The 13,276-nt window shown below is 39.7% G+C and overlaps 1 protein-coding gene across 5 annotated transcripts in view; it reads left to right on the forward strand.

The window, feature by feature from the left end:
- The first annotated feature begins 60 nt into the window (after positions 1-60).
- The window catches only part of phf21ab (PHD finger protein 21Ab), a 30,370-nt gene continuing 17,154 nt past the window's right edge, over positions 61-13,276 (forward strand). For 2 of the 5 annotated variants that reach the window (XM_071462172.1, XM_071462181.1), the window contains exons 1-8: positions 62-378; positions 3,892-3,931; positions 4,894-4,945; positions 5,311-5,400; positions 7,079-7,111; positions 7,255-7,320; positions 10,568-10,720; positions 12,797-13,033. In XM_071462172.1, the coding sequence (XP_071318273.1) occupies positions 4,904-4,945; positions 5,311-5,400; positions 7,079-7,111; positions 7,255-7,320; positions 10,568-10,720; positions 12,797-13,033 (621 nt within the window). In that variant the 5' untranslated portion in view covers positions 62-378; positions 3,892-3,931; positions 4,894-4,903. The other 3 variants (XM_071462141.1, XM_071462151.1, XM_071462161.1) reach the window with 3 other exon arrangements.

The raw sequence follows: 13,276 nt of genomic DNA on the forward strand, positions 1-13,276 counted from the left end.
GTCAGCTCGCTTCGCTGATCGGCTCGATTTAACCAACTTTAACAACAACACACGCGAATATCAAACGCTTCGTCGCGGATAAACGAGCATTAGTTGGACGGGTAAGTAGTTTTTGTCCCCCTTCCTCCAGCTCCGGGGCGCAGGGATCTGTGCTGTGCTGAGGCTGAGCTGAATGAGATTGAAGAAGAGTTCTTCTTGTTTTGTAGCTTCAGTTTCTCTGTTTTTACACAAATTTGACTAAAACTAAACATAAAATACGGCAACAAAGCAGAGGTTTGTGGGAAGGAGCCAGCCGGGCTGTTTGTACGCTGTTATTCCACCGTGGATCGGCTTCTTATAGATATATATTTAATTAATCTAGAGGAGGACTGCTGCTGAGTAAGTGCACATTGGGGCTTTTTAATTTCATAACTTTAATTTTCTCTGTTGTCAAAGTTTACCTGTCCTCTGCTGTCCGCCTGTGCCGGCGTGTCGGAGTGTGTCTGTGAGCAGGTGTGTGAGCTGGCCGGCGGTGTTTGTCTGCATTCCGCGCCGCTCAGTGTGTTTCTGTGTGTTTAGCTGCTCTGTTTCTTATTCTAGGAGTTGATATTCTGGAGGACAAGGGGCCGATATAACTTAGACCCACCGACGCCTGCTCGGTGTCATAATTCATGAAAGATGGCGTCTTTTGGGACTGTTCCCGGGCGGATTTCTTTAGCTCCCGTGTCTGTTTTCCCCTCACACCGCGGCCCGCGGGTATTATTCATCTTCGGTGTAAGTTATCAGCGTGGCTGGCAGCGTTAGCAGCGCAGCTAACAGGAGGGCTAGCATTAGCGGCTACAGCTAACGTTATCCACTTGTTCTCGGTAACGTTTCTCAGCCTCTCACGGAGCAATGTCGGCAGAGAGAGGGTCGGTCCGGATCATTTTCACAGCCCCCCAAGACACTCAGGAGCCGCAGAATGCCCTAAAACACGACCGTTAGCGGGGATGCACCGAGGCAGTCGGATGGATGTCTAAGCCGAGCGTCCAGACCGACGGCGGCGGTTTAATAAGGAGGTTATAAAACATTTATCCGGCCGCCGAAACAAAAAGCACTTTTTCAGTGTTTGAACTCCCGCAGCAGAAGCTCCTCACGGCTCTCATCTTGAAAACCTCCATTTTAGCTTCATTTCTTCCCTTTTCGGGGCCTTTGCTGCGGCATGCGGTGCTGATGGAAGTTTATCCAGACAACTTCATGTCCCACCCAGGGAGCAATTACTGCAATTAACCGCCAGCTTTACATACTGCTGGGCACTGAGTAGTACCAGGAGGGGTGGTAGTACTCACTGGACCTCAGTACAGTTTTCAGGTACTTGAATGTTTCATACTCCTGATCCTCCACACCGAGAAATGTTCTGCTTTTTACAGTTGTCTGTCACTCAAAGTTACCAGTTACTTTGCAGTAATTGAAGTAATTGTACTTTGAGTAGTAATAACACAATATTACAGTAGTACAAATCTGAGGTACTCAGTGGTAGAAGAAGTATTCATCTCTGATAAACTTCATGTCCCACCCAGAGAGCAGTTACTGCAGGTAACCACCAGGCTTTAAATACTGCTCCTCATTAGGTAGTAGCATATAGTAATTATAATAGAGTTAAGTATTAGTAATACTAGTAGTAGTCGTACTCTAACACTGGACTCGGGTACAATTCTGAGGTACTTGTACTTTACATTATTCTGCTGCTCCACATTTATCTGACTGACACTGAACTGCAGTGACACTAAGTAATGGTACTTATAGTGGTAACTACAGTTTTGAGGTACTCAGTAGTAGAAGTAGTAGCAGTAGTAGTAGCAGTAGTAGTAGTAGTAGTAGTAGTAGTAGTAGTAGTAGTAGTAGTACTGCCTCAGTGACTTGAGTGTGTCTACAAATGACTGAATCAGTGGAGGAATGTAAGAGTCTAATGTTTTATTATATAAAGACAAACCTGTTGAGATGTTTCCTAAAGCTCACAGCAGTTAACAAGAACAACACACACAACACACACAACACACACGACACACACAACACACAACACACGATACACACAACACACACGATACACACAACAAACAATAGAACAGTAGAAACAACTGAAGTACGGTGAAACATGACCAGTTACACGCTGCTTTTTGTGCTGGTGTGTTTTTAAAGTGTGTGTTTATCATGTGTGTGTTTTTAAAGTGTGTGTTTATCGTGTGTGTTTTTAAAGTGTCTGTTTATCATGTGTGTGTTTATCGTGTGTGTTTGTGTTGTGTGAAATCTTAACCTGTGAGGTGAACAGCACCATCACATAAATGAAGATGAGCAAAAGCACAACGTGTGTGATGTGGAGGAGAAGAAGAATCAAGTAGCCACCAATGGAAGTATACAAAAGTACCTCAAAATTGTACAAGAGTACAGTGCAGTACAGTATTCAATTCAATTCAATTCAATTTTATTTGTATAGCGCCAAATCATAATATACATTATCTCAACAGTACAGTACATTTACTCAGCAGTGCTCAGATCTTGTACTTCAGTAAAAGTACAAGTTAACCAATGTAAAGATATTCCATTACATGTAAAAATCTGGCCTTGAGAACTTTATACTTCTACTCCACTACATTTCAGAGGGAAGTACTGTTATTTGTCTGACAGATGTAGTTACTAGTTACTTTTAAAGTAATTGTACTTATTCCAAGGAACTTGGTGGTAGAGGTAGTATTCACCCAGTTACTGCAGTTAACCACCAGGCTTTGAATACTTCTAACTAAGTACATTTACTCAAGCACTGGACTAATGTACAAGTTTGAGGTACTTGTACATCACTTGAGTATTTCCATTATCTACTACATTTCAGAGGGAGACATTGTACTTTTTACTCTTTCATTTGACGTTGTTGTACCTGGATACTTTGCAGCAGTAACTAATTGTACCTACAGTAGTAGGTACAGGTTTGAGATACTCAGTACGCCTTTGTGTTCGTACATGTCGAGGCTCTTGTAGTATTTTCTGTTACTGTACACATACATTTGACTACATTTCAGGGAGAGATATTTGACTTTGTGTCAGTGACTGAGTGAGACTGCCGAACAGATACATGAATACATGAATCAGTGGAGGGATGTTAAAGTCACATGTTTTATTACATCATAATAAACATGTTGACATGTTTACATTTACATACTTTGATTTATATTTAGAAATATGAATACCTTATATTTATACATTACATTTACTCAATTACTTTACCTTATATTTATACATTAAATTTACTCAATTATTTTATATTCATATATTAAATTTATTCAACTACTTTAGTTTATATTTATACATTACATTTACTCAATTACTTTACCTTATATTTATACATTACATTTACTCAATTACTCTACCTTATATTTATACATTAAATTTACTCAATTACTTTATATTCATATATTAAATTTATTCAACTACTTTAGTTTATATTTATACATTACATTTACTCAATTACTTTATATTTGTATGTTACATTTATTCAAATACTTTATATTTATACATTACATTTATTCAACTACTTTATATTTATACATTACATTTATTCCACTACTTTACTTTACATTTATACATCTGTGAAATTAGTTAAAAACAACTTCATTCTATAATTAAACCTAATGTACAGATTAAAATATAGTCTGTAGGTTGATGGGTCACATAAAATCAGACTTACACACTGCTTTACAGTTATTTTCAGTGTGGAAGTATAATAAATGGAAAGTAAATAAAGGTTTAGATCAGAATCAGAGATTGTTATTTGTTATTCTGAACTTAAATTAATTTGTGAGAGATGAAAATTGTAATGCTGTTATATAAATTGGTTTTCACTGGATGGGTTTATAAAGGTGTGTTTGTTTTGTTTTACAGGGCAGCACAGAGGGGTGGAATCCAGTCCCACAGCCAGGTGGTGAGTCAGCTGAAACCTGATGTAGTAAAATAATAAATTGAAATCACATGTATAACAGTAATGGATTAAAGTTGGATCATAATAACCACCACACTGATAATTATAATGTGATTTGATTAAATAATAATCATTGTTCATTTGAATAATAAAATTGCATGTAGTCTGTTAAAGTAAAGTCAAAGTTAAACTCACAGTTAAAGTTTTTGAAATGTAGAAGGATGAATAAAGTTTGATTTGATTTGATTAAATTTGACTTTTTTAGTTTTAGTAGTTTAATTGTCGTTAAAGAATTAAAATGAAGTAACTTTTAACCCATTTTATTTTAATGACTCATTTACATTTATTCTGTGGAAACTGTCAGTAATAATGTAATTGTAATTGAAGTGTAAGTAATTAAGTAAATAAACAATGATAAAATAACTTATAACCAGTTTTATTTCACCTGTCAGTAAAACTTGTTTCAGTTAGTAATTAAAGTGACATACAGTGGATTTTATTGAAAAAAAAAAACACTGTGTAAATTAAAGCAACTGAAAAATAACAGTGAAGATCTTATTATTTTTAGTATGATCACTATGAAAGGAAGAAATATTTTATTTTAGTTACAAATAGTTTGTCTCATTTTTGAGTAAAACCTTTTGTCATTTGAAATTTAATTATAGTTGCCCTGTATCAGTTTCATAATAATGATAGTAATGTAGTAAAATTACTTCCAACCTGTTTGGTTTAATAACACAGCAACATTCAGTCAGTTTGATTGTAATTATGATATAATATATTTTATATATTCTTATAATTATAAAATTATAATAAAAATGTTCTGCTTACCTTGTTTCAGTTTAGTTTCAGTTTATAATTTTAGTTTTTATAATCATTATTAAAATAATAATAGTTCTCTTGACCTTTTTCTCAGTTTGATTGTAAATAAAGTTAAATGTGACTTTTTTCTGGTTTGTTTCCAGCGGCACTTTAATGCTTCAGTTGGATGGTTTTCCTACTGGAGACAGTGTTAAGGTAAAAACCCTCTTACACAGTATTAATTACAGTAATAATAGTCTTGTATTGCTTCATAATGACTTCTGGTCAAAATGTCATTTTAGACCAGAAGACTACTGTGTGTGGTACTGTGTGTGGTACTGTGTGTGGTACTGTGACCTTGTTTGACCTTGATGGGGAAGCGTTATTGTCAGCTTCACACAGGAAGTCCTTACAAGGCTTGTACCTCAGGTTGCTATGACGACAGCCGTGACCCCGGCACCAATGCTGCTGATTTCTGTTGAACCGGCGGTTTAAACCTTTCTCCTTTCTCCTGTGTGTGTGTGTGTGTACGCGTGTGTGTGTGTGCGTGCGTGCGTGCGCGCGCGCGCGTGTGTGTTCAGGCTGATCGATCGGCTGGCAGACTGACTGGATCCATGATGGAATTACAGACGTTACAGGAGGCTCTGAAGGTGGAGATCCAGATCCATCAGGTGGGTGGGGTCTGTGGGACTCTGGGTTACTGGGTTAGAAGGGTTAGTTCATTTAGAGAAGGCGAGTTAGTTCCCACTGACTGATATGTGATTACTCTTTGTTTGAATTCAGCAGTCTAACTCTGCTGTAGCTCTAACACAGCTCAGGGTCCAGATTTAGACCAAGGTGGATGGTTTTTACACAGAGAGCATCAAAGTGTTTTCACAGCAGTAGTTAATGTGTTTAGTATTAATGTGTTTAGTATTCAGATCACAGCAACATGCAAAGGTTTGTGCAAATCACATGTAATAGATTTTTGAAGTGATAGAAGAAATAAACAGACAGTAAATAAGAGCTGATGTCATGTCATGAATGTAAAGACACAAAAAATGTAACGGTAATTGAGACGTCACAGGTGAAGAAAGGCTCATCTTGATGTGTTTACGTATTTATCTAACAAATGTCCAAGTGAAACTGCTCTGCATAAGCCAGGAGATGTAGAGGTTTACTTCACTTTACTGTCAGACACCAGCTTTATTTCTGAATTCTTCTGAAATCCCTGTTTTCATTGGCCGTTGACTGAAAATGAATTCATCTCTAGTTTTTCTTGTCAGTAGCTGAGAGAGACACCTGTCCTCACCTGTTCTCATTTACACACTGAGGACAGACTGAACCAGGATCATAGTGATTTAATTAGCACTAGTTAAAGAGCTGATCACATCATTATAACACTGACCACAGCTTTACAACTGGAACTGGTCCTCAGAGCAGCTCGTCCACAGCCTCCAGTTTAACCACCGTCAGAGGTGGCTGGTTGTCAGTGGGACAGTTATGGTTTTTATCTGCCCGTAGTTACAGTCACATCACAGGTTTTCTTTTCTTCTCTCATTTTTGTAAAGCCCAGTTGACTCAGCATTTCATTGTAAATAAGAGTAATTAAATGTGAGGATTCAAATGATTTGATCAGGTGTGTCTTTACACACCAAAGCCCGTGTGTGAAAACAGGGCCTCACTAACACTGTGAAGGAAATCATGTTGTGACGAGTGGGGATTTCAGCTGATAATCGTTTTTCATTTTCACTGAAAACTTTTAAAAATGATGATGATGTGATTTTTGTTGTATCAAACAAACACATCCCCTCACATCTGTAGCTGGGCGGCCTGTAGAAACACAACACAACACAGTGCTAACAATGCTCAACAATGTTGTGACACATCTTACCTTCATCACAAAATTTGAGCTCCTGTGATTTGGATTATTCAGATTTCGGTTGTGTTGTGATTGATCATCTCTGGAACAGACTCAGGGGGTCCTGGTTCCACAGCAGAAAAGACAGGAAACAGGATCAGCACCACAACATGAGGCCCACAGACCTGGACTCTGTCAGACCTGGACTCACTGACCTGTGTGAGGTGTGTTAAACCTCAACATGTCAGACGACAGAGGACAGGAGTTAATCAGACTCAGAGTCCTGGACCTGGACTTGATGGGCACATTGTTCTGCACTACATGGTCTTACTGGTCTGTGGATGATGTGTGTTATTTCCCCTAGAACCACATGAACTCACCCTGTCCTTTACATGAGTGGTTTTACTTCCTGACTGAACAGTTGGAGTCCTCTGGTTGTAGTTCTTAATGGGGACCAGCAGGTGTCACTGGTCTTTGTAGTTTTCTGACTCTCCTGTCTTCCTCTACAGAAACTGGTTGCCCAGATGAAGCAGGACCCTCAGGTAAACCCAGCACATGTTTGTACTAATGACTGAACACAGTTTACACCAGTTTGTATCAAAAGGGCCGTGGTCCTGGTCGCAGCAGCCTGATGCTGGTCCACAAGGATCTGGTCTGACTCAGACTAACTGGTTTCTGTTTTCAGAACGCAGACCTGAAGAAACAGCTCCACGAACTTCAGGCAAAGATCACAGCACTCAGTGAGAAGCAGGTACACACACACACACACACACACACACACACACACACACACACACACACACACACACAGAGCAGGTTGTAAACTAACCCAGTCTTACTGTCAGTGGAGACTAAACTATGTTTCTGTTTTAATTTAGAACTGAAATTATAAGTTGAGTAATTGATTAGGAAATACAGAGAAAATTAATCAGCAATTGTTTCGATAATCAATAATTTAGTCATTTTTGAGGCAGAAAGTTTCTCTGATTACTGTTAAATATGAGATAATAAACTGTATGTTTTTGGCTCCTGGAAAAAACAAGACTTTTAAATTTGTCAATGTGGATTCTGCAAATTATAAAGAGGATTTTTATCTATTTTTTAAACTTAATAAACACTGCACAAGCATCTAGTAAATATAGTAACCATCCAGTCTAAAGGTAGATGTCCATGTTTTTGTGATTATAAAGCAGGTCTAGGTTCTATATTAATACTGTGAAAGTATCAAAGCCTCAGTCCACAGAGAAATGCACACAGCCTGTATTCAGACACTGAGCCTTAAAACCAGCCGTCAGGACTTCTGGAACTTTGTGATGTCACAACAAAGCAGTCACCGCCCTCAGCCACGCCCCAAGCCCCGCCCACCTGGACCCACCATCCAACCTTGCAGGAATTGGTTTCTCTGAGTGTTTACCTGAAATCTGCTATATTTTTTTTGGATCAGTTAGAAAAGAGACTCCTTCTTCTGATTGGCTGACTGGCCTTTTGTTACTAGAGCTCCAGAGAGAAGCCTGAGAGAGGAGATGTAAAACTACACTGAGATGATTTTTAGGACATCAACACTTCAAATAAAACACAGGAGAAGATAAAATCTGGACCTTTAAACACGTTGACTTGAGCAGACTTGAAAAGTGAAGCTGTCCTTTAAGAAGCACTGAGGTAACCAGGTAACCAGTGTTGGTGTCGTCTCCTGAACGTCTCAGACTCTTTGATTCTCACCCCAGATCTTTTGTTGTTGTCTGTGTTTTCGTGTCTTGTGTTATTATTTTTAACTGCTCTCAACAGCCTCTATTTTTATCTCCTGCTGCAGATTTTGTGTTTGTTGTCATGTCCTGCTGCACAACACTTTGTGTGTGCTGCTGTGAGATAATTGTAGAACTAGAACAGCTAGAATAAGCATAGAGTTACGTTCTAGAACACTATGTGTTTGTAAGGTGTGCAGATGGAAGTGTGTGTCTCTGAATGGAACATGTGGAAGTTCATGGGTCAGAGTAGAGAGCTGACTGTGTGTTTGTGTTCTGCCTACATGACGACACTGACAGAGCTGAGAGGAGGATGATGTGAAGGTCATCATTAAGTTAACATGAGGAGTTAGCTGTAGTTGTTGACTCAGTGCTGCTCCCTGCTGCCTGCAGCTCCCACGAACAAGTCTGAACACATGAACCAGGACTACGGAGGCAGGCTCAGATCTTAAAGGAACAGTTCACCACTTTGGAAACACTCTCCTTAGCTTTCTCTCCGAGTTAGATGATCAGGAGTCAGGACACAGTTAGCTTAGCTTAGCATTAAGACTGGAAACGGGAAACAGCTTGACCTCATTAGTTTAATGTGAACATGAACAGAGAGTGTGTGGTATTGGAGATCTGTGCAGTGACCACTGATCATCATATACTATAGCAGCACTGGTTCTGATACAGGTGAGCCACATCAGACAGAGACCAGGTCCTGGATCTTAACACCACAGACCTAGATCCTGGTGAAGTTTTGATGCAGTGTGGATTTGGGACATGCAGACTTCTCAGTGAGGTTGCCAGGTTTGGTTCCATTATAGCCAGACAGAGACCAAAACTAAAACCTGCTCTTCAGCTGCAAAAGCTACAGGAGTTTCTGAACAAATGTCTGAATGAATGAAATGAACCATACTCCGTGTAAATGACTAACAACCTACCCAGAGACATGTCCCGTTAATCAGTAATGAAAGGACCAGGAGAACCATCACATCACAGTGTTACTGTGAGGACACACACTGTCCTCAGTAAGGACCAGTGTTTAGTTCAGTGACTGTTGACCATCATCAGGCTGAAACTCAGAAACTTTCATCAGAGCAGACTCAGGTTCTCAGAGGTGAGGGAGGAACGTTCTTGCAGGACAGGCTGGGACATGGAGGACAAGTTTCTACAGGTCACATACCTGCAGACTGCAGCAAGGTGTTTCTAATGAAAGTACAGCATCTGCCAGTCTGCTCATGAAGAGCCACTGATCTGTCCTCATTTCAATGTGGACTGATGAGGGTCAAGATACCGGTCAGTCATCGTCCCTCAGATCTGAACACAGACCAGATTGAGTCACCTGAGAACCCAGAGAAACAGAGGCTGCAGAACTTCATTGAGAATCCTCCTGTTTTTCAGTTTCCTCCAGTATCACAGTGAAACAGTGATGTTGTCTGAACATCATGAGTCACTGTAGGCAGGAGCTGATCACAGCTGATCACAGCTGATTCCAGCTGATTCATCTGCTGGTGACGAGACAGTCTGACCACAAGTGAACAAGTAGAGATGAATATATCTGTAAACTGGACTAAACAAACCTATTTTTCCACCTAACTCTGGTGATAATTAGCATCCAGGTGTCTGGGTTTATCATGTTAGATTAAATTAAACTGCCCCTCACTAAAATACAGGTGAGTGAGGTTCAGCTCACAACATTAAAACAACTGAAACTAAAAACCTTTATTTCTCTCCTGTAATAATTTTCTAGACTTGGACTGGTCACAGCTTCACTGTTTTTTCAGAGTTTTAACCATTTTAAAAAAGAAGACGAAGTCATCTGCTACAGAAACAATGTCCTGTGTATTGTTTCAGTTAAAACATGGCTGCTCTGGGGCGCCTCGGTGGCTCACCTGGTGGAGCGCGTGCCATTGGTCCTACCTGCAGCGGCCCTGGGTTTGGGTCCGGCCCGCTGCCCTTTGCTGCATGTCATCCCCTCTCTCTCCCTGACTTTCCTGTCACTCTCTCACTGACCTATCCAATAAAGGCATTAAAAAGGCCAAAAAAAATTGCTTTAAAAAAAAACACGGCTGCTCTGCAGAACAAACTGTACCACCATCTGAAAACCTCTGCAGCAAAGGTTCAACAGAAACATGAACACAGGCTGAGAGCAGTGGGTCAGTCATGATGAACCTCAGGCTGCAGCTCAAACTGCTCCAACTACAGACACAGCAGAGACATCCTGCTGCTCTGAACACTATTCAGTCCCTCATCCTCTCTCCTCTCCCTCAGAAAAAGGTGGTGGAGCAGCTGAGGAAGGAGCTGCTGGTGAAGCAGGAGCCAGAGGCCAAACTGCAGCTGCAGGTCCAAACTCCTCCAGTAGGCGGTGACATCAAGCCTGCCAACCTGCTGCAGAGTCAGCAGATACCTGGAGGACTGCAGCAGGTAGGACACACACACACACACACACAGAGGGGGTTGATTTTCTATTTGAATGTAATTAAGAAGATGTCTGTACTTCAGCTGATGCTCTGTCACTGAGCTCACTGTACATGAGAAGTTAAAAATACAGACAGGCCTAACGATACAGAACTGAAGGAATTTGTGATGTCACTTCCTGTTTACAGAGGTGATTGGAGCTACAGGTGTTTCCTGGAAACCAGTTTACCAAAGACTGAGTCATAAGGTTTAAATGGTTGAAGGTAACAAGACTGATGGTAACTGTTAAACTGTTAGTTACATCAGACCTTTAAGAAACACTGAGGTCTTCAGAGGACGAACATGTCCCCATCAAAAACCTGCAATAAAAATATTATATAATAATATTATTTTCCACTGAATAATTTTTTAATTCAGCATCTGTCCTGATCATAAGAACCAAATAATCATGAGTCATTTTCAGGATTTTAACTCTTTAAATGTCAGTTTGTTTACATAAAGTCACTGTGGTTTCTTCAGCTAAGTGGATTATCACAGCTCCGAATGTCTCCTACTAACAACCACAGTGTTGTGATTTCCACAGAGGATTTGGACACACACACAAAGTCACTGTTTCCTCCTGGATCTGTGGCTACAGAGAGTTTCAGTGACTCTCTGAACCTTTGTAAACATGAAACTCTATGTTTGTGAGGAGTCTTTAAAGACGTGGAGTCAGAGACACATCTCAACACTCTTGACATGCAGCCACAGTGCAAAACAACAGACAGATGACCATTTGTTGTCGGGTCATTGACAAATAAAGCTTTTAAAAATGTTTTTTTTAAAAGTCTTTTTAAAATGGATATTATGCATAATATTTTTGAAATTAGAATAATGTGTTTCAACAAGCCTTATTTGTGTTACAACATTTCAAAGTTTTAAATTCATTTTTTGACTGTATTTTTAACTTCACCACCTGAAAAATGTCAGGTGGCGCAACCAAATTTATATACTTTCCTTCTATTTATTCTAAGTGAAATTTTGTTGTGTGTCTATAGTGGCTAACACATTGTTAGTTTGTGGTTGAGTTTTTTGTTAACTATAATTTAAGATTCTTGCATTTCAGTGGCCAGGTATTTAATATTTTTAATATCCAATTTTACATTTAAATACAGAAAAACCTGTATATAAATATACAAATTAATCTATTTAATACAATAGCTATATACCTCATAGTTTTCAACCATTTGTTCACTTTAACCTATCATTTATTGGTTTAAATAAATATTTTACCTGGTCGCACCACCTGACGATTCAGTTGTGTCACCTGACTTTTGCAGCTAACTTCAAATTAAACAGGCTTCTCCCTAGACACCTGTTTAACCTTTAGCCTTTGGTAGCAAGTTCATACACATAGTATTTTAATAAAATGAAGAGTTTTATAATAAAATAACATTTTCCTAGTTTTACCTTGGTTGTACCACCTGACATGAAAAGTGTACCAGCCCAACTATGAGTTGAAAGTAGCTATTATCAATATTTGAGCGAGCTCTACAAACCTTTTCACTCATCAATAAAGATCACTTGGGGTCCTCTGGCTGATGGAATATCCTGTTTGATGTTGTAACCATTCACTTCAGAATAAAAGATGCATGTATACAGTTGCACCACCCTGACATTTGACAATACAAAAGTTTTTGAATTATCTTAACACCTTTAAAACTATTAATATTTGTAAATTTAGTTTATTTGAAATCATGCCACAGTATTTATTTTGAATTTGTTATTATTAAAATATCATATTTGATACTTTTCTCAGGCTGTTCATTAACTCGGACGGTTGCGCCACCAGACATTTTGGTGGTTTGAGATGCCAAAATATGAAATATATACATTATTATAATGTACTGAAAACATGGTCAGACTACAGCAGTTTTATAGAATAAAATGATGCATGTCATGAATTCATAAAAATTATTTTAAAGGAAAGAAATACACTCGGACACAAAAATATGCACGTCATGTCAGTGACCCTGTCATGTTGCCTTCTGGGAAATGGAGGAAATTGACAGTACTGTTATGGGTTGAATTCTACCTCGCCAGACGCTGACAGTCACACCAGTCCTCACCACGAAGACTCTACCTCTGGTGCTGAAAGCTGCCGCCACCCCCACCCTGCCCGGCTCCGTCCTGCCACAACGCCCGCCCACTGTTGCTATGGTAACCACAGCTATCACCAAACCTGACTCCCAGAACACCCCCATCAACCTGCAGATGGCCAGCAAGCTGACCAATCAGAGCTCAGAGCCCGTGCGACTGGTATCCAAGAACACCATGGTGGTAAGACCCTCAAGTTCCTGCCGCTGTCCCACCACGTCATCGCCTTCTGTAATGTTACTGAGCAGTGATCAGTGTTGTGATGTGTAGACCAGCAGACTGTAGACCTGTGGGGTTTAAATGACTGTCCCTGATCTAAGTGAAGGATGTTTCTCTAATCACATGACCGTGCTGGAGCAGCTGTGGTGTGAGTGGTGGCAGCACCAGCAGCAGTTTACCAACCAGTCACAGTCCTGTGTCCAGGTC

This window comes from Trachinotus anak, unplaced genomic scaffold (assembly GCF_046630095.1).
Source record: "Trachinotus anak isolate AG129_WGS33_773 ecotype Australia unplaced genomic scaffold, CSIRO_AGI_Tana_v1 ptg000002l, whole genome shotgun sequence".
NCBI classification, from domain to species: domain Eukaryota; kingdom Metazoa; phylum Chordata; class Actinopteri; order Carangiformes; family Carangidae; genus Trachinotus; species Trachinotus anak.